At 38.9% G+C, this 22,313-nt stretch overlaps 1 protein-coding gene across 1 annotated transcript; it reads right to left on the reverse strand.

Moving 5' to 3' along the window:
• Window positions 1–8,865: 8,865 nt before the first annotated feature.
• slc25a28 (solute carrier family 25 member 28) lies at window positions 8,866–20,081 on the reverse strand. The gene is made up of 4 exons (XM_007240378.4): window positions 19,578–20,081; window positions 13,979–14,207; window positions 11,599–11,655; window positions 8,866–10,640 (listed from the first exon to the last, which is right to left on the reverse strand). Exons 1-4 carry the CDS (start codon window positions 19,914–19,916, stop codon window positions 10,102–10,104), a joined length of 1,164 nt encoding a protein of 387 aa, XP_007240440.1. The 5' UTR covers window positions 19,917–20,081; the 3' UTR covers window positions 8,866–10,101.
• Window positions 20,082–22,313: the final 2,232 nt, after the last annotated feature.

The raw sequence follows: 22,313 nt of genomic DNA on the forward strand, positions 1-22,313 counted from the left end.
ACCTAAGCATTCCTAACAGTTACTGTACAGCAGCGGAGTGGATGAGTTAAGGAGCTCAGTGACAGTGATGGGTGTTGTTGAGTAGGCATTTATGGAGACAGTCCACTCCTTCTCCTTCACACTGTAAACTCAGAGCTGGAGTTGTTATTAGTGAGAGCTCTTGACAATCAGACTCTCCTCTAAATGAAAAGGCATATACAAACTTTAGAAGCTCTAAGAGGAAGGATTCTTCCTTATACACACACACACACACACACATACAAAGATGCACACACAAAGCCTATGCTCTAATTGAGTGATGAAAATCCTCTTCTATATATCTCTGTGGTCTTGGCCTATTTCTGATTGGCTCGTTGGAAGCAAGCAGTTCTGTACCTTCAAGGCCACTCAGCTAGCTATATTTGGAAAATAGGAACCAACATGCACACACAATGCATGCTCACTTACACGTGCATATACAAAATATACACACCTAGGTGCAAACGGGTTCGCTTTACATTATTAAAAATTGGGAATAAGTTTAAGTTCTACTGTGCAAAAAATATATATATATACAAATAAATACATGATAATTGACAGCAGTGCTTTTGCCAGTGTGTTCTTCTTTGAATATTCTTTGAATTGTTATGTGCAGCTGGGTCATCAATGGAGTGAGTTTATAAGTTTATTTTGCAGAGGCAGACTTCCCAAGTCTCCAGTAAGTTGCAGGCGTCTACCGCATATCAATACCAGCTCCCTGATGCTCGCAATTAGATAAAATCTCCTGGAATCTAGAACGAGTGGCCCAAAAGTGAACACAAACGCACACGCTGGTGACTTTTTTTCCCCAATAGCGTGTGTGAAGAAGAGGGAGAGAATGGCGCTCCCCTCTGCATATTCATGAAGCGAATGCAAAACAGAGAGGATTCTGATTGGCCTGTTCTATATAAAGAGTCTCTGAGTCAGACAATTAGTTATTTTAAGTGTGGGCGGGTAGTGTTTTTTCACCTCCTAGACAGGATTAAGTGAACAAGAGGAAGAGCATGTCTGGTAAAAGTAAAAAAACAAACAAAAAAAAAACAATGAAAGTCTTGCATATAAAATATAATCTATATATAATAGCCGAAAGTTTGATCATAACTTGGTAACCTTTGATGTCTGCGGAGGTTTTGTTTAGTTTTTTTGTGGGGGTTTTTTTGAGCAGGGGAAGGGGGGGTTGGGGTCCAAGTCCAGGTCGGAGGATAAGTCCCTGAAATTAATTTTTGTAATTTGGGATGTCTGCATAGATAAAGTAATGCAGACTAGTGATGGCTAACATGGACTGCTATGAGTCACAACAGAGGAGCAGGTAAACCAAAGCTATTTACTACATCGATGGCAACCCACTTGCATACAACATACAACAAAAAATTGAAAGATTGACTCTATGTTGACAACCTGTGTCAAGGAACGGGTGGGTCAGTGTTGTTAAATTGAACTGCACTAGCCATTTTATGTGCTTGCCGTCATTTAGTAAATGTCGTTTCTTTAAAGAACTAATTGATCATAAGTTTTTCTTAGTATTTTTTATATATTTGTTTAATTGCATTTATTATATTGATATATGGTGTTTGTCTGAGGAAAAGCACACTTTTTGGCAGATATATACAGTAATAAATAATGTGCATATAGGTACAATCATCATCACACAGTAATACAGTACTGTAAATATTAGTTATTAGTATAGAACACTGTTTCTTAAGGTCAAGTTTGACTTTAGCCATACCTCTCATGAAAAAAAATGAAAGATAGAAGTTCCTCAAAGGTATTCTTCAGACGTGAGAGGTGTATTTAGGTATTTAAGAGGAGATAAGCTAGGAGAGGTGTCGGCTGGTGGGAATGAAAACAAACAGAGGCGTGTGTGTGAAAGCAGATCTGCTCTGGAGCCCTGGGTAAACACCAGGCCTTCCTTCCAGCCTGCAGGCCTGCCTGTCAAAAGCAACTGCCGGCTCTGATGAATCCATACCATCATGTGACTTCTATGTTTTGTTTTGTTTCTTAAATCATGTTTTTTTTTCTTCAAGAATGTCTTGCTTGCCATTTCACTGGGTGCATCAATCAAAATAATACCCCAACAAATGAACTCAGAAGGTCTCACAAAATCTAGATCTAGAAACTAGATATGAAAAAATAAGAAATTGAATTGTATAGAAAAAAACTAGTAAATTGGTTTAAAAAGTAATAAAATGTAGAAGGAGCAATAAAAATCCTATAAGTAAAAAATATTCATAATTTTATCCATGTTCCCTATCTATTTCTGTAAAAATAACCCCCCTACTAAGTGCCTTAAGCTGCTGAATGCTCTGGTTCAAACTCATAATGCATTAGGCTTCTTAGGAAGGCCCTGGCTCACCAAGCCCAGACAGCGCTTTACCACAGCAGTGCGGCTGAGAGGATTCCCAAACTAGACTAAATAGTTTAGATTAGCAGAGGCTGTGCACATTTACTAAGAGAGCGAGAGTGGCTCACCACAGCCCCCTACCTCAGAGTTCACAGTCAAGTGGTCTCCATGTCATAGCTGGGGACATTAGCAGGTCAGAGATCAGCGCAGGAACAAACACAAGCATTAGCACAAGCACAAGAGTGGTGAGCACTAGCTTTCTCTCAAGACCCCTAAGCCAGAAGAGCAGACTCAAACTCTGGACAAAGATGGAGGCTGAGGCTTTTTACCGGAAATATTCCAGGATATTTTGAGAGGCTTGGAAATTTTGTTAGGCTTTAAGTGGTTCATTAATCATGGCTTAGTATATTGCACTGGGTATTTAAATGCATTTAAATAAAAAAAATAACTTAAAATGAAGCCACTGCAAATGGAAACTGTTCACATTATGCAAACGGAATGGAATTGTTGTGCATTGAATTTTATTTATTGATTATACCAAAGTTTTGACCCCGCAATATGACTGGTTAAGAGGTGTTCTATGAGTGCCATTATCAGTCAGTAATGCACTTCAACCAAAGCTCTCCATGTGTTACTCCGCCACATACAGGTAACCTAGCAATGATGCAGCGCTTACAAGCCAAATAGTGCAGCTGCAAACAGATCAGCAATGGAACCACTCGTAGAGAGTTTATAACGAAACAGATTGTATTTTCTCATCCTCTTTAACAAAAAAATATCTATTAATAAACAGTGATAATGGAACTGTGGTATAATCACAATAATTCACAGATTTTTGTGCTATAATAACGTGTAATATTACCACTGCTGTACATTTCCTATCATGTATTATTGCTTAATTTTGTAACCTTTTTAGACACACACACACAAAAAAAAACAATAGTAGCGCCAAACCAAAGCTAATGCTAGAAATGGAAATAATAATATTAAAAATATAATACAATCAAAACACTTTAGTAATGAAAACACATTTGTTGGTGTATGATGTGATGTTTACTTCAAACGAATAGCTCCAGGGCATGGGCAGAGGAAGCAGTGTTATGCTCTAGTCAAAGTTTTTCTGGGAAACCTGGAATCCTTGCATGTATAAGTAAGTAACTTTAAGGCGTAGCACCTGCCTGAACATTATTAAACATAGTAAACTCATCCATGGCAATAGTATATGAATACATTTGAATGATGACACTGTATGAATTCTACTGATGGCCAGCAGAATAATATAGCATTAAACTGAAGTACATGTTTATGGATCTATATTGTAACTATATCTTTTTTTATGGATCTATATTTTATCTGAAGGTTTCTTTTTTTCTGTCTGACAGACCTGGGTTGTGTTATACAAGACTTTTTTTTTATATCTACGGTGTAAAGTTACGACTAAAGTCAAGGTAAGAACAAAGTCAAGCCTGTCCGATAGGAACCTTTAGGAAAAAGAGGGACATTAATATTGGGTAGTCTTCCTTAGGCCCAAGTTATAAGCATTGGCGATTATAGACTAGTCTATTTAGGCCCTAGGCGAAAACAAGCATTACCATTATGTTATGAATCACACTTTTATAAATCTGCAACATAATGAAAATATACAGTTTTAAGAACTGTAAAACCACAAATAAACACATATACCACATTAATCAACAAAGTAAAAAAAATACTAAATAAATAATGTGATGCTAATTGAAGTTTCATGTTTCCACTAACACACTTCCACAGTGCACACCACTTGCAAGGGGAGTAAGTGAGACGTCCTCAAAGGGAGACCAGGTCTCTTCTATTGACAGTGCAATCTCCCCTACTGTTCTGGAACCCCAAGAAATTGCCTTGCCTCCTGGTAATACTGCCTTGGGTTGACACCAGGTCGGAACTAAAATAGGGACTTACTTGGGTTTGCTTGTCATTTCCTATTCGGTTAGGAACAACAGAATTCAGTATGTATTCACACACCAGTAGAAAATAGCAGCCTCCCAAAATAGTGCTCTAAATTGTAAACAAAGCATAGTTTTGGACATAGTCTGTGTTTTTTTCAGATTTGGAGGTCAAAGAAAGCACCTGTCAGTTCAGCTTGGTACAGCAGTTGTTATCTATAGTACAAACGTTGGCCCCGGGGGGTCTGTCTCATAGTTTCTCTGTTGAAAACCTGCTCTCACCTTCGCCAAGTCCTCAATCGTAAAATGTCAAATATTTGAATGTCAAATTTCCTCATAATCAAAAGTGATCTATATTAATATTTACAGAGACACTGGTAAAGGACTAAACAGGTAGGCTCACTGAGAGACGCTCATCCTCTTCGACAATGAGGGCCCTTTATTAGAATGAGGAGAGAAAGCAAACAGTAGGCCGTCTGTCAGCAACTCTGTGATTGAAGCAACTTGCAGATACAAGCACACACACACACACCCCCCCACACACACTTACACTTTCTTGCCTCATCCCATTTATGGAACCTTACCAAATCTCTATGATTCAGCTGATCAAACATCAACACAGACACAAGCTGTGAAGAAAACACACACACACACACACACACACACATTACCACCACCTAACTCTCTACAAATGTCTTATTTTCCATCACTGGCTCCTCGTAAAGCCCTGCGAAGGGCCCGACACTCCGTAGCTCAGGAACTATAAACACCTCCACCTAATCCTCTGCAGCCTCTTGTGAGGAAGCTCATCAGCGTGCATTGTGGGCAAGCTTGTGCTGGCCACCCATGCCACGGATGGAAGGACAGAGATAAACGAACAGCGGGGCGGGGCGAAACACACCGTCACACACTCAGACACACACAAAGACTGCTCATTAACACTCCCTGTTTGAACAGGTGTCTGGCTGACATGAGTGTGAGTGTGTGCGTGCATGTGTGTGTGTTGGATGGGTGGCAAAATATTATCCCGTGCCTGAAGAAGGGTTTGAAAGGAAACCAACAGCAAAGCCTGCTAGACATTTAATCCTGGATGACCACACTGTCTGCTCTATGTTTACACTGCTGATGGGAAAAAGTGGCTACTATATTAAACCAACAATACCTTGACATGGTTGAGGCCAACCAATAAAGGTGCATTGAAAGCACACTGTATTGGTTTGCATCAAAAGTTAGGGATATAGTTTTAAAAAAGTTAAAAAAGAAAGGGTTTAACAAATGCAACACTTTCTTAGTGGGCAGTCGATGTTCTCATAAGTTGCTCCTCACATTTGTTTAGAGGAACCTCAGGTGACATGCAGAAAACACACTGCAGGGCCTGTGTTGGACTTGTGTGTCTAATGTAGCATTAAAGGATCTGAAGGGTAAAGCCCTGTCCTGATTTCCATGTTAAAATAGCATTCAAATCACCTAAGTGTTTGGAAATGAGTGTCTGATAGCCAACACCTTGTCGTTCTGACTACTCGGGTTATGGTTCGTTTCTCAGACCTAAGATCGGCACAACGACTCAATGACGAGCTAAAGCAGAAGTCTCTAGATAGTTTGCAGCCTAAAAGTAGACATAAATAAAATATTACATGAATGATCTCATATCAAAAACATGTCTCTACATTGTTTCGCTCCTTACAGTTGTTGGACAAGGCTATTCTACTGATAATTGTCAATATATTGAGGATTAATATAAAAAAGGGCCCCAAATTACTTGACAGGACAGTCATTATTAGACCTGTCACAATAATTATATTATCTACTTATTGAACAAAATATGCTCAATCACCAATTAGTCCCATCACTAAAAACAATTCTTTTGGACGACATATAAGTAACTGTGATGAAGCCATCTTATGTCACTAACACAAAGACAATATATTATCATATTGTGGTACATTTTCATCATATGAGTATCTGAATAGCAGGTTTTAAGAAAGATTTTAAGAAAGATTATACGCCAGCCACGCATTTTGTTTGTGTCAAAATCACTGAGATAGATTGTGTATGGTGAAAATGTCTTATGCTGCCTCCAAATCGGGTCGCAAATATCGTATTTACGAGATGAGAGCGCATGAACTCCAGTGGGGAAACTCTGATTTTTAGATAAGCCCTGACTGTCCCAGTTAGGCGCGTGTCAGTAACAAGAGGTTAACAAATTATTTAAATTTATTTAAACGGATTAATAAATTCAATAAATTGATTCAAATTCGTATTGTAAACTGATTAACATTTAAACACTTGCAGGTTGTTATTAGCTAACTAATAAAATCACTAGCAATACGTGAAAACATTTAAAAGTCTAGTATGAATTACGGTTCTCATCGAATAAAAACAACACCTAATGCGTGTCTTATTCGCTTCATTTTCTTGGAGTAGGGCAAAATAAACCTCATGTTTTTTTATGATAATAGACCAAAAGTATAAACAAGAAGGATTTTTCTAATGGCGTTCATTTCCACCCGAGCAAAAAAACACTCCAAGGCTGGTCAAGTCATTAATACGACCTCCAACCTCGTTAGTAGGAATTTCAAAAATTAGGACTTGAAGGCAGCATAACTACATAAAAATCTCTTTTTTACAGTCCACATACTGGCTCAAATATGTTAACAGAATAAAAAAAATAATGGTAAATACTGAGGTTGACAAAAATGATGTACTATTATGATAGACCTACTGACTATTGTTTACTCCAGCGCAAAAAAGCCCATTACTGTAAACGTGCCAGTATGTTGACACTGTCCAAAAACGGTGGTTTAGTTAATATGACAAGTTTATTTTATTTCAATTCCAATGTCTGAATATTCTTAATAATTAATTGTTAATTGGCATTTAATTGTATGTGCAATTGCATTAGTTTACGATTAGGCCTGTGGGATTATCAAAAAAATCAAAGTCAAAATCCGCAGACTACCCTTTTTTTTTCAGAAATGAAATGGAAACAAAATGAAAAGGAAAAACAACATATCTAAGTAATATCTAAGTAATTGTTAAAGGGACCTATCTTTAACATGGGCGCCATCTTGAAAGCCATCACATTTCGTTTCGGAAATGAAAGGGTGTCCTGCGACTTTAACTCACTCTGTATGCGACATAAATAGTCCTAAAATGACAATAATAACATTTGTCTCAATTATGTCTGGTACAATATATCGTCAAAAAAGCTTTAATGTGACAGGCCTGGTCACCATTTTCTTTTAGAACATTTTAATAATATCTCAGATTGTTTCCAAATGGAAATAAGTGTCCATATATAATCTCCTCTATCAGCATACCCCTGCTCCCAATTGGTAAGTCAGCAATTTCCCCCAGACTCAAGCAGTCAAGTTCATGTTCAGCTGGGCATAGCCTCGGGCTCCAGGGAGCAACCAAGCCTCGTCTGTCGTCTCCTTTCTCTCCCAGCCTTAACCTTCACCTTCTGTGGGCGACGCTTCAACAGGATTGAGGTGGCAGGTAAAGCGAAAGCTCTGTCCTGCACACACCCTCGCCTCCAGTCAGGACACATACGGTCAAAGGCCAGGCGTGCACCTGTGATTTAGACCAAACATTGGACATACCACCAACACAGCGCTCTTTCAACCCCCACAGCTCAGAGCTGTCACTGCCGCAGCTGAGCTACACATGCCAGGAACCTGAGAGCAGCACAGCGAGCACTGCTGGGGAAGTAAAAGTGTCAGACAATTAGATCTGAAGTGGAAAATTAAATCTTTGTCATATACTGCTAAAAACTAGGCCTATTTTGGTTTGGACAATATATATGTTCCCAAAAATTATAATATGATAAACACTGTTATAGTTTATATTGTTATTTTAAGGCCATTTTATGTCGCTGATGTAATGATTGTACAATAGCATAATAATGCAACTACACCATTTTAAAGAGCAATAAACATTTCATTAATAAGAATATTAAGAAACAGCTCTGGAAAAAAATAATAGACCAATTAAAATTGAGATTTTTTTTATTTTACCAAATTGAAAACCTCTGAAATATAATCAAGAGGAAGATGGATGATCACAAGCCATAAAACCAATTTAAGCACCAGTAGTGGCATAAAGTTACCCAAAAGCAGTGTGTAAGACTGGTGGAGGAGAACATACCAAGATGCATGAAAACTGTGATTAAACACCAAATATTGTTTTTCCGAACTTAAAACTTTATGAATATGAACTTGTTTTCTTTGCATTATTTGACATCTGAAAGCTCTGCATCTTTTTCTTATTTCAGCCATCTCTCATTTACTGCAAATAAATGCTCTAAATGACAATATTTTTATTTGAAATTTGGGACAAATGTTGTCCGTAGTTAATAGATAGCAATGTTTATTGTACTCAAACATCTACCAATAAATAGCAAAATCAGAGAAACTGATTCAGATTCAGTAATCTCTTAAATTTTTCCAGAGCTGTATATATATAGATAGATATAAATAACAATGCTGTTTCAAACTCGCTCATTAATGATATCTCTTTGCTATGTCAGTAAAGTGCATATTAACTAAATATTTATACATCCAAAATCACAAAAAAAACAACCACTCCAGCTTATGCAGGCAGGTCACTGCACTGCTACTTTATTGAAGATGAGAAATAAGGGAACAAGGTAGACAGATGTCAAAGGGACTGATTTCATAAATTCGTAACATTCAGATGTAGTCAAGCCAAGCAACAGGAGGGCCATATCCAGATCAACGTACTTCAGCCAAAAACCAACTACAACGTTTGACAGAGAGCCCATTAAATATTTCTTCCCATTACCTTTCAGCCTATGGGAACTGTAGGCTACATTAAATTAATTTACGGCTTCTGATTGGCCACTAGTGTGAACAGTGCAAGAAAGAATAGACTGAGAAAAAATATATTTATATATTTATTTGTAACAGTTTTCTTGTGCCTAAAACTACTGATTTAAAACTGATTTAAATCTGCCTTTTTTCATATAGAAGGTAAGGGCTTTCTTTTAGCTGCTTTTAGTCATGTTTGTTTTTTCCTTTAGAGTTTTAAACCCAATTCAATACTGATGATGGCAATTTGTGGAGCCCAGGTTTCTGTCAGAGCACGCTTTGGATCAAATACAGTTAACTCAGCTTAATTAAAGAGATTGTACAAAAATACATTTGACAAGTCCTTTGACCATTTGAATAAAGTTTGCAATAAGTTATTTAGATCGTGATTTAACATTTTCAACTGCTTTCATTCTGAATAAAACTAATTCCTGGTTTTAGCAAATCTGCATCTTTCTATGTAGACGTTTGGGCAACATTTGAAACAAATTCTGATGTGAAACACTATGCTAAATTCCCCAGCTTATGAGTTTTCCACTACACCAAGGTTTTATTATAATGGATAGCTCCACTTCATTAGCGTCTTTCTAGTTATTCATTTTAAAAGAAGTGGCTTCTGATGCCCCCTAGTGGCAACAGAAGTAGTCACATATTTGGGTTTCTTGAAATGTAAGTGCAACTCGCCATGACTTGACTACACTGTTTAGACTGTAACATAGTAGACCCATCATAGTGTGTCTGGTTCATGAATCACACATGAAGCCCTAGGTGTTATTAAATTGCTCTTATAGGAGGTAAACAGAAATGTGAGAGAGGATTCTCTATGTGCGTATCTTTAATTCAGGTTCAGTCCAGCCGGCCAGTTTCTCTGCAGCGTAATGCAACACGCTGGTCGTTGGTGCAACAAGCAGGAGATTGTAGGCAGGAGAAAGAGACAGAGACAGAAGGCGAGCTGCTGAGAGAAAGGCTGGACTAAATAGCGTGCAAGCGGCTACTTCTCTCCATCCCTCTGGCTCCTCCACCGCTCGTGCTGGTGCTTGGTGATGACGTACTTGAAGAACTCGTAGACGGACCAGCTGATGGCGGTGGAGGGCATCTGGTAGATGATCCGCGCTTGCACGCCTTTGAAGTAAGCCGGCAGGCCGCCCAACCTGTACACTGTCCTGAAGGCATGGGCCAAGCCTGAGATGTGTCCTCCGCTCTGACTGACCGAGTGTAGGGCCAGAGACTCCTGGGTGTTCAGCAGCGTCTTGCAAACGTCCAGCGGGGTGGTGGCCGCGGCGGCGATGGCGCCGGCCAGGGCGCCGGACACCATGTGTGAGGAGGGGTTGTATTGTCTGTGGGGGTTCAGCAGCTCTTGCAGGTACTCGTAGGTGATGAAGTGCAGTGCCTGAAAGGGCACATTCATGGTGAGCTGCGTGGTGTAGCTGCGATAGAACGCCCCCGCACCCTCCCGCTGCCACACGCAGCGCACACAGTCCAACACGCCACGGTAGGGCGAGTTATACATCTGCATCCTCTGCTTCACCACTGGAGGGGGCCACAGGCACACGTGCGGAAATCACCAGGGGTCAGCGGCATCCGGAACAGAGGAAGCAAAAATAGAAAAAAAAAGGAGAAAAGAGAGAGAGGAGGGAGCCATTAAGTAAGTGATAGAAACATCCAGTCAAAACATAGAGGTCACAGCTGAAATACAGTAAGACCATCAAAAGAGAAATGTTTGGACTCATTAAGGACCGAGTGGCCTGCTCCATCCGGACGTGACAGGATCAAATAAATTGCCTCTCCAGCACAAAAAAGTCAGGGCAGTCTACGAGCCCGGAACCCACAGCCCAAAGCTGTGCACATGATTCAAGGCAGCCGAGCAGGTGTCTACAGTGGCCCTCAAGTCTGCCACCTGCACATGTAAGCCTGGATTGGAGCCATGCCAACCTCAGGTCATTTCCAGCCTTTCCAAGAGCAGGATCCTAGTTTGGTGCAGCTGTTAATTACTGCAAGGTCAATCTTCTCCCACAGAGCTTGGCAGTCAGTTAAATAGCTCTGTGTTGCCACCTACTGGTGTGGAACATGTAGAACGTTTTCTACTTCACCTTAATCATACACTGTGCTGTAGTGTAGGGGTGTGCAATATTGTATTGTACCAAATAACATGGTAATTATATAAACAATAAAAAAGGAATCATTATTGTAATTATTTTGTATGTCTTGCTATTTACTGTGAAGATTTAAAGATGTTTTTGGATAATTGTTTACAATTAGAGTTATATGATTTTGTTGAAATTGTATAATTTATATTAAATGTTACATCATTTATTTTCTTTCATTATTATTATTTGTATTATTTTATACAAAATCACAGTCTTGGTAAGTTACTGTTGTGGTATTATTTTAGGGCCATATATAGCATTCTAAATGCATGCTTTTTATTTCAACATGAAAATCAGATCATATTATGAGTTCTTAATTTACAGCAGTAGTTTATGTATACCTTCAGCCGGGTTCATGGCAGCATCGTGAAGCAGAGTGGCCACACATCCTGCAGCTCCTGCAAAAATAAACCCTCAACAATGAGTGCCATGTAACAGCTGGTACATAATGCGAAGAGGCATCACACACAGACACACAATAAAGACGTGCTCAGATAGACACGGACCGCAGCCCTAACAGTTATACAATCTAACCAAACAGTTCTCTGGTGATCAAATCCAGCTCCAGCTCACCTGATCATGAGAGAGATTAAGCATTTGCTGAGTGCGCTGTATGGTATGCGAATGAGGAATTAGGCAGAAAGAACCTTTTGTTCACCTCCATTCACAATTAGTCACTGGCCAAACACAGCAGAGAATTCCCAGAAATGTGCTTTTTTTTTCTCCACTAAATGACGCTAGTGATGCAGTTTTATTATGAATCACTTGTGATGTAAAAACTTAGAAACTATTTGTCTAAAATTAATTAGACTTTTTATCTAAAAAAAGGTGGCAAAAGGTGGAAGAGGGTAGAGAATTGAAGAAATACTAAATAAATAAGGAATGATCATCCACTCAAAGCACATTCGCTCCATCTGAAACATTTAAACGCTTTTTAAATTAAGCCCTGCAGTGAATCTGACGATAAGCTGACGAGCATTCCAGAGACTACTTACCCACTCTCCCTCTCACCTGGGCAGAAAAAGGGAGAGAGAGAGAGAAAAGAGAAAAGGCAAACCAACACCAACTATCAATCAGACCAGGTTAAATCAGATTGGACACCTTTCAGATCTTAATGGGCCACTTATTGATTAGAAAAAAGTAAATGCAGATTAATGCACCATGCAGTTAAAGCAAAGGTATGTGGTGGGTATAATTTCCAAATAAATTGGACTAATCAGAAGCGATTGAAAATAATTAAATAAATAAATAAATAAATAAAAAACTATAAATTAAATAAATTAATACAGGTTAACAATTGATAATAAAATGACTTTTATACAGGTGCAGTTTTCAGGACATGGATTAAGCCCAGACTATGTCTTTGAAGAAAAACAAACAAACAAACAAACAAAAAAAAAATCAATGCAAAATGCAGTGTAGAACAAGGCTAGACTTAATCCCTGTCTGGGAAAGTACCCCAAAATGTTTTATGGCATTAAAATTCATAGCTACATAAAAACAGATCATAGCTGTCTCGCAAAATTTCTTGCATGTGCACAACTTTCAATGGAAGCCACTATAAAAAGATTTTATTTTAAGCCATTTTGGAGCATTTTATCAGTCTATTCATGAAAGATTACTGACATAAATAACAGTTGCCTGTTTCATAGTAATGTGACAAAATTAAAAACAGCCAATAGAGAAATAGGCCTGTCACAATAAATCTTTATTTAGATTATATGTTCTGAGAAAAAGTTGTGATAAATGAAAGTTTCGGTTTAAGGCCATTTAATGTCATTGACATAATGATAATATATTAGCATCATAATGCATTTACGACTGTTTAAACCTCAATGGATTTTTAATTACCAAATTAGAATATTCAGGCATTGTAATCGGAATGTAAAAATGTTTATATATGGTAAATAAACATAATGGGGAAATATCAAGGTCAGTCACATTATTAAGGTCATGCCCATAAATAAAATAAATCGATAATGTAATTATCGTGACAGGCCTACAAGGTTCAGTGTAACAGCAGCTACATATACATATACAAAAAAAGTATTGTATCAATAAGAGTCTTAACCTGTGTTCTTCTGTTTTGATCACCTCATACAAGAGCAAATAAAAAAAATAATCTAGTCTTAAAATAAATTTACATGCAAGAAAACATTGGGACGCAATGTTAAGTCTTTTTCTGGTCCTTTGGATAAACTGATTAAATACTATTACTGACATTTTGAAGCTAAAAAAATTAAAGTCTTCTTTATTGAATGACCACAAACAAAGCAATTAAAACAGGATATTGCAATATATCTGATTGCGAACTGCATTAGCTTTTTAATGCAGCGCTGCAGCATAAGCTCCTCCCCCCACACCTTTACAGACAGTGTTACGATTTAGGACAGAGGCACTCTGGGTTATTCTAGGCTTTGGCTAGATCAGCAGAATGCTATTTCTATTGAATCACACACTAAAGAGGTCAGCTGAGCAGTCACCCATGCTGCTGCTGCTCACAAGGCTGGCCTGCAGTATGACTACCGATCCACACTTAAATGCACGCTCAAATCCGCTTCTCCGTTTTAAATACTCAGGAATTCAGAGTAGTCACTAGCATGCTGCTGCCACTCCAGTTTAGAAAAGAGCTTTACAGAATTACATGTGCATGAATGTGCCATTCTAAACTGTATCAGGTTTGGCTGTTACTTATAAGGAGTGTGAGGTGGTGAGGTGTACCATTCGCCAAATGACTGTTGGCTCCTGGGTGAATAACATCGCCGAGGGTCTTTTTTAGCTTCTCGTAACAGGCAAAGTAGAGTGCATGAGCCGGTCCTGCTCCTACAGCCGTGGCATTCAGGCCTCGGATCGGCCTCCAGATACCCTCTGTTCTCACAATGCGCCACAGAGCATCCATCACATTACGGTAGCGGGCAGCTGGATCAGGCTGTAAACTCTGCATACGAGTCTGTAAGACAACAGACAACAAACAAACAAAATAAGAGTTAAAATACATTTTAAAATGTGACAGCCTCACTGCAAAATAGCATAGAATAGTTCTGCATTTATTGAGAAAACAGAAGCAGTTTTTTGGCTGCAGGGAGTTATCAGCATTACAGACACAATAAAGAATTTACCTGAAATTAAACTTTAATCAGATACATGACCTAAATATCAAAACAGCTAATGGCCAACCCAACACTGATGACTGTATTTTTTCTATGAGAAATAATGTGCACAATTCAAAACTGCCTTTTAAATAATGTATAAATTATATAATTTAATACAATTAAAAACAGCAGAAATGTTCTGTACATGTTCTGTATATACACTACATGTTGTTAAATTTTCAATCATCTCTAAAACAAAATTCAAACCTTAAACAACTAAAAACAAATATTAAAGACGGAAAAATATGCTTTTATTAAAACATGCATTCTCTTCAGAAAGCTTTCAATTTTTTAATGCAGGTACACATCACTGCTCACTTGGGAATGCCACAGCCTTGGGAATGCCACTGAAGTAAACAGCTCTGAGAGGATGTAGTGCTAAACATGTACCCTTTCGATCCCACAATAACAAAAACATTGTTTATCACCACAGTTTTATCACCACATATTATTCAGGTTTTTATGCATTTTCAAAATTCACATTAAAAGAATATTCACACTGATTGGAATATCTTTACATGAACAAGGCATTGGATGGTGTTTTCTGATGTTCTATATTCTTCTCTTCATTTAGTAAGATTTCTTTTGGACAAAAATGTTCCTTGTGCAATTTAATCTCCCCAGAATATTATTAAAATTGAGTAATATTTAATAACCACAAAGTCTGGAAATTAATAAAGGACAAGGGTCCTCCAAGGTTTGCCAAGGACTAAATATCCAAAAACACAGTGCAGTTATTTTCTAGATATTTTAATCACAGAGGAATCTTCTTCAACAAATTCCCATCTTTTAGTAAACAGTTTGTTTTTCAGTTTTTCACCCTCTGAAATGTGCAGATGAACCTCAACTAAGGTTGCAAGGATGTGTACTGACTAATGAACATAGGATTCCACATTATTATTATTCATTAATAAAAGTAGACAATAAAATGTAAAATGAAGCCTTTACTCAGAGATGAGACACAATAGCCCACCAGAGTATTCTTAAAAACTCTGGATGTCCGTTACAGCCCCTCCCTCAGGATGTGACTTGACCAGGCTGTTTTTAAAGACGCTGGGGTCACACACATGGACACAAGACTTGAAAATGGCCTTGCATTGTGTAGCATAGTCATTGTGTAGGAAGTCTGCAGCAGTGTGCTCAGGGGAATTACCTAAACTCTTCCTAAGCCTCTTTTCCCAGGAGCTTTCTATAGGGGACTCGACTTCAATAGCACAATAAACAGCATCCTATTGTAAGAAGACTAGAAAGAGATGAAACGTGAGCTGAGGTTCAGTTACTGGTTAAAGCTCTGGACGGTGTTATTGGTTTTGCAGGTTACAAAATTTAACAACAAGTTGAAGCAAAAGACAAGCTGTCTGGCTGCTAACTATTCATTCAATAATATTGCAATATTTATATGTAATATGTAAATCTGTAACCTTATCTTTTTTGTAAACTTATTTTGTTTAAAATAATATATGTAAAAAAAATAATAATATATATAATGAAGTATTACAAAAGATTTACCACAATAATAAAGTGCATAATATTTAGTGCTTGCATACAACCTGCAAACAAACAATTATACAACAAATATCCCTTAAGATTTTATTTACAAAATGAACTGATAATATACAATATGGCACACAACTACAGATAACTTAACAGAACTGAAATGGCGGAACAGAAAAACTATTTTATGCAACCTATGACTGAGCATTCTGTAAACGCAACAACTGTTACAACATGGCGCAGAATCAAAGCAAGCCTTTCTGGCCCAGTTGCTTAAAGGCTTTCTGTGGAGAGATTTTCAAACTGAACAACCGTTTCAGAGATCATGTCGACCCTGCAGAGTGAATCTGTGAAGTCTGCACGATCATCCATACAGTACTGTTTAGCTGCAGGAATGCACTGCCTGTAAGGACACAACCTTACCCTACACAGCCCAAGGCCTTGACATGACGCAACAGCATACACTGTATTCTCAGCTAAAGCTACTTCTGTTTCTGAGGCAAGTTCCACAAGCCAGAGGAATGAGGAAATCGAACACAATAGAGGAAGAGGCAAGAGCAATATTTTTTTTATCAAAATTGACTAAGGACAAACCAATATTTAAACCCTAAACATAAAAACAGAATGGGTCTTAATCACCGAAAACTGTTTATTCTGTTATTCACCGAAAACTTCCCTATGTTTACAGCACAATCAAATTGCTGTAAAAAAAATCAGTATGCCAACTTGATTATAAAATTCAGAATTACTGTATGTGACATTTCAAGACCACCAAGAGATTAACAAATTTAAATTTTTCACAATGCCAATTTTGTCCATGAGATTTATAATACATTAGCTAACGATATGACTTGGGTGTTTAAGAGTTGGTAACTCGCAGACTTACTACAGAGCAGTAAGGCTTTTACGACTGAATCTTGTAGATAAAGAATTTCTTTTTGAAGATCTTCCAAAAAGTGAACACTCTAAAATCAGGCCTATGGTGTGAGGTACAGTGGATTCATTCTACTCAATCAATACTGCATCTCGTCCTACATATCTACTATTCTCAGTATGACTGCATGCAAACTTACAGGAAATCTGTGTTACAGTGCTGGTCTGAAGAACACGGGATTGAACAATAACCTTTGACTGGACAGCAAACAAAAACCTCTCTGTGTGTTTGTCTAATCCTTTCTCTATGACTGGTGAGTAACTATTGGTGATTACTCAGTCTGCTTAGCAGAAAACAGCCGTAGTGGGCTGTTTTTTCAGCATGTGGTCAAGATTTATTAATCCATCCAGGATTTTAACTTTTTTTTTTTTTATCAAATTATTACATTTTTTCACCATCGCATCAGAGCAGCGTGTTGATAATAAAGCAGTAAAACACACTGGAGTCGAAAATGTGACATGGCTCGAGTTTGTGTTGCTGGAACAAATAGTTTATGTACATCTACTGAACCACAGTAGTTTCCACAAATATTCATTGAACAAATATATTCTCTTACACCCATCACCTACACTGATCTGATAAAGATCACAGAAACAACCCATCCTCTGCTATACATTTAAACCAACCACATGTAGAAATTGTTTGATTATAAAACAAAGTACAAAAGTTCCCCTACACATAACATAGAAGCTAATATGACATGACATTCTAAATTCAGTCATTAAAACTGCCAACGCAGTTTTAACAGCAGGTATGGAAATCTGCAGTTATTAAGGCAGAATTGTGTTGGTGACCTTTATGCACTATGTGCCTCATTCAGAAACCCTGCTCTGTAACTGAAAGTGGTCTGACACTTCATGCTGTGGTTCAAAACATGATTCTCCATGCAGTGTATTTTAATAATCTCTCTAACAGGGGCATGTTTCAGTCTGCATTCTAGCTCTAGAGTAGTGTTTTTATATTTATATATCATTTTAATGTGATATGATTAGTTTTAGCATCAGTTTACTGAAAGTGTGTGTTCGGCTAGGTTGGTGTTATTAGCCTTATTTCTGCTAAATTTCTTTCACAAACATTTACCTGAAATTAATTTTCTACTTTACCAAGAAAAAAAAGTTTCTGACTGACCAGCACTAATCACACATCTATAAGTAATGCTGTTAGGCTTCTCAGCTCACCTGCAGCACAGTCTAAATCTGCACCCTTCTCAAGAGGTGAGATGCACAGCTGTGAGAGGCATAAAATAAAGGTGCTCTGTCCTGAAAGAACTCTTAAAAGTCATTCTGACAAAACCAGCTGAACTGCTCCTCTCAGTGGACTGACTCTTTTGTCCCAAGAAAGACCAGTTCAGCTGTCCACTGTTACAGTGGAATAGGTATTGTGTTTATTTATTTAAAAGATTTTCAATTTCAATTACTCTAATACAGAAATAAACTGCATTGTGCGGAAAGATAAGTGGATATATGAATTGTGTTTTTCAAGTACGTAAACATAGACGCTGATGCTAAAAATATTTTTATTGCATGTCGATATGATTTCCAACACCACTTTGCATCCCTTACAATGACATTGTACATTGTAAGGTGGCTTTGTTTTTTAACTGTATTTTGTTTTCAAAAGGCATCAGAGTCACTGTATGTAATGTATTCCTACATGAGTGAAGCACAGTCTGCCTTCTCCTTCTGCTTCTTTCAGTATATTTAGAAAAAATAATATATACAAAAAATGAGAAATATACACTGTACATACAGTCTATAAGCTCTGAACACTGCTGTTACAATCCACACACTTGACTTGAAGCTCCCGCCTGCAGAACAGGCTCATGTGATTAGCTCCGGCAGTCTGGTGGGTTGGGGAAAGTCTCCCACGTGTGACCTTGCGTGTTAGCACAGTATGGCGCGGAGCTGGCTGCTAATACGGCCGTCAAAGTAGAGCAGGGCACTTCCAAAAAATGAATACAACAATGCCATACTAACAGCGTGGTTAACTAACAAGCTACCTGATTTTGCAGACTTCACTGAAGCACTGAAGTAAAACAGTTATGCTTAACAGCCGTGCAGCAGGGCGGAGTGAGGAGGAGCAGCTAGCTGACTTAGCTTAGCTTAAGTCCTCTCTCCAAGTTTAATGACGTCCGGTGTTAGCTATAGCTTAGCAGGTTAACTAATCAGATCTGCCCCCCTGAGTAAATCTCATCACATGAAGCAACAAGTAACACAATAGCATGACTAAGGACTGTGTGAATGCTGTGTACAAAACAATCAGATGCATTTCAGTCAGTGTTGTTTACTTTGACAGAACTTCGGGAGCTGCAAAACTGAAGTTTTAACAGCTAAAGTAGAAATCAGTCTAACGTTACCACAGCAACGAATCTAGCTTATATAACTAGTTAGCTTATACACATTAACTAGGTTAGCTTACATAGCTTTGCTAGGTTAACTAACTATACTATAATTTGTACAAACAGCAAGCCAGCTCAACTCGACCTTGCCAGAACAGAACTTGCCAACCCAGGGGGAAGGAGAACCTACCGTTTGAGCTAGCTTTAGTAAGCTAACGCTAGCTTAGTAAGGTTATCTTAGCCCATTCGACAGCTAGCTAGCTTAACTAGCTTATTTAGTTAGCTAGTTAATACTTTAGTAACCGACCTTGGCCATGACAAACGGCGTGTGTTCAGTAGCTAGGTACCTAGCAAGTTAGCTAACGCTAGCTTAGTGAGTGGTCAGTGTTAGCTTGGTGTTACCTTGACACAGTCAATGGGGAACATGAGGCAGTGCTCCATAATGCCGGCCACCGCTCCGGCCAACATGTAAGTGCTGGTGGAGGCGCCCTGAGGCAGCTCTTCATAGTCTGGCTCGGCTGTTTCTGACACTTCTTGAGGCCCATAGTACTGCGCCGCGCTGAGCTCAGCCTCTCCTCCAATCCGCGGCGCCAGACTCCCAACGATACCCTCCGAAACACCCCACAGTCTGCCGCCGAGCCAACGGATTTCTGCGCCCGCAGAAGCGCCGGCCACAGCGGCGTCCCCACCCGGCGTCTCCGCGCTCATCCGCCGCCTCCGCACAAAACCATCCGCTTCCATCAACAACCAGACACACAGTCCTCTGGTCAGAGAAGCGCTCACTGCTGGATGTCTACCAGCATCCGTGGCCTTCCATTAGCTAACCGCCCCGGTGTTTACACCCGACACACACTCCCGTCCCGGATGGATGGCGTGGGGGAGCGCGCAGCGAGGCGTGACAGGACGTACAGGCCGCGGGAGGAAGCAGACACACCCACCAGCGCTCCAGCTCTCTGATTGGACAAGCGAGCTGTCAATCACAGCGCCGAACAACTGTTTCATAACATGCTGTGTGGAGGAGAAGTCCCACAGTGCAGAAACTGAAGGACAAGAACAATTCATTTCATTCTAATAAATTTTCACACAACGTAAAAAACACTGGAGACAAATAAAAAGAGTCTCCAAAAACAATATACTACAGCTGGGCTGATACTTTTAGCAGCTAGGGCTTTTCTTTTTTCTATAAGTTTATTTAAATTTTCTTCCCCATTTTTTTTTTACCAATTTACACTGCCAATTACCCAACCCACTCATTAGGTATTAACCATATAGTCGTGCGTCATTCTGTAGTGCTCATACGGCTTCCGTGTCTAAGCGTTTTTTCCCTATGAGAAAAATGAATGGGGTTTTTAAAAACCCGCCTCTGTCACATTCTGTGGTTAATAAATCTGTTCAGACCTCTGTATGTTTTATTCTGTGTACATGTTATTCCTGAACATCACTGGATCCTCTGAATTTCAAAATCGTTTAAGGGTCGTAATGAGAAAAATGCTAACTTTAAACTAATGCTACAGCGGAGTGAACTGAACTCCCGGCGCCGCTGCAGAGATTAGCAGGGGACTGTTTTCGGCGCAACACCAGAGTACTCCATCCGTAAGTCAGGAGCATTTTACACACAGCTGATCCTAATGATGAACTAACTGCGCTTACTGAGGAGAGCTGAGAACATCACAGCATAAAATCACTAAAAAAGGGCAGTGGTATTCCAGAACCAGCTATAACACGTTTTAACATTTACCTCAGTAAGTAACGTTACCTCAGTGAGGGCAGGTAGTTAGTTGATTAGTTGATTATTTGGGTCAGGTGTTGTAATTAGTATAAACTAATGACCGTAATTAAATACTAAACCCTGCGGGGAAGCGCTGATCCTGAACTGAGAGCCACTTTCTGTTATTATCTGACTTTAAAGCTCTAACACAGACTACACTGCTCAACATTACTGAAAGAGTTTTCACCTGTTTAAATGCTTTAATGATCCTCTGTGAAGAAGCATAATAATCCAAAACGCTTTCTGATGGAGTTCACTGGTGTTGTGCAGAATCCAGTCCGGGGTCATTTCTAGCTGATGTGCTGTGACGTCAGTTAAGCATTAGCTTAAAGTTAGCATTTTTCTGATTACTCCCCTTAAACCAGGGGTGTCAAACTCATTTTGCCCGAGGGCCACATGGGATATTGGCTGTCCTCTGAGGGCCAGATGTAACTTATAAATGTAATAAAATGTAACCAAATGTAATATAAAATGAATGTAATTACTCCTTAATGTTAAATAACTCTCAATGGAAAATTTGTTTGCTTGTTGCTTTATTAACATAAATCCTTTTAATTTGTCATTTTATGAAATCCAAAAACTCCATCAATCAAGAACCAAACTATTCAAGTGAATAGAAATGACATCAAATACAAGTTATATTAACTTTGATCAAAACGTTTGATACTGAAAAGAGGCTTAATAAATATGTAGCCTGGTATAAAAAACAGAATAAAACTTGTATATTGTTCTAATTTAATAGTAAAGTTAAAATAAAGTTTTAGAGTTTGTTAAAAAGGTTCCTGTTACTTTAAAAGCAGAGTTCCCCTGCAGAGCTAGGTTGAAATGTACTACGTTAGATCTCCTTTAAGCTCATTGGCTAAACAGCTGTTACTAGCCAATAGGGGCACAGTGAGGGTGGGACTTGCTGAGTGAGTGAGTGAGAGAGAGAGAGGGGAGAAGGAGAGTCGGAGCGAGACTGAAAGGGAGTGGCAGAGACACACGGAGAGAAAGAGAGTGTTGTGGAGAGTTCTATGTTGTATAAGTTACTGAAAATTAGAATAGTTTGTGTTCAGTGAACAACTGAACTAGTAAACTAGTTGAAGAGAGGAGAACACAGTGAACGAGCTTCGCTGTGTGTGTGTACGTGCAGAATCTGCTGCGTTTACTGGCTGTAGCTGATAGCTACACCAAGAGTGGAGGACTGCTCTCTTGTGCTTCGTGAAGGAGGACTGCTCTCTTGTGCTTCGTGAAGGAGGACATTTTCGGCTAGCTGCTGTTTCTGTCGTGAGTGTGGAAGACTGCTCTCGTGTTTCGTGGAGGAGGACATTCCAAGTAGTTGCTGTTTCTGTCGTGAGTAGAGGAGAACTGTTTCTGATTTGACCATTACC

This window comes from Astyanax mexicanus, chromosome 7, assembly GCF_023375975.1.
Source record: "Astyanax mexicanus isolate ESR-SI-001 chromosome 7, AstMex3_surface, whole genome shotgun sequence".
Taxonomy (NCBI): Eukaryota; Metazoa; Chordata; class Actinopteri; order Characiformes; family Acestrorhamphidae; genus Astyanax; species Astyanax mexicanus.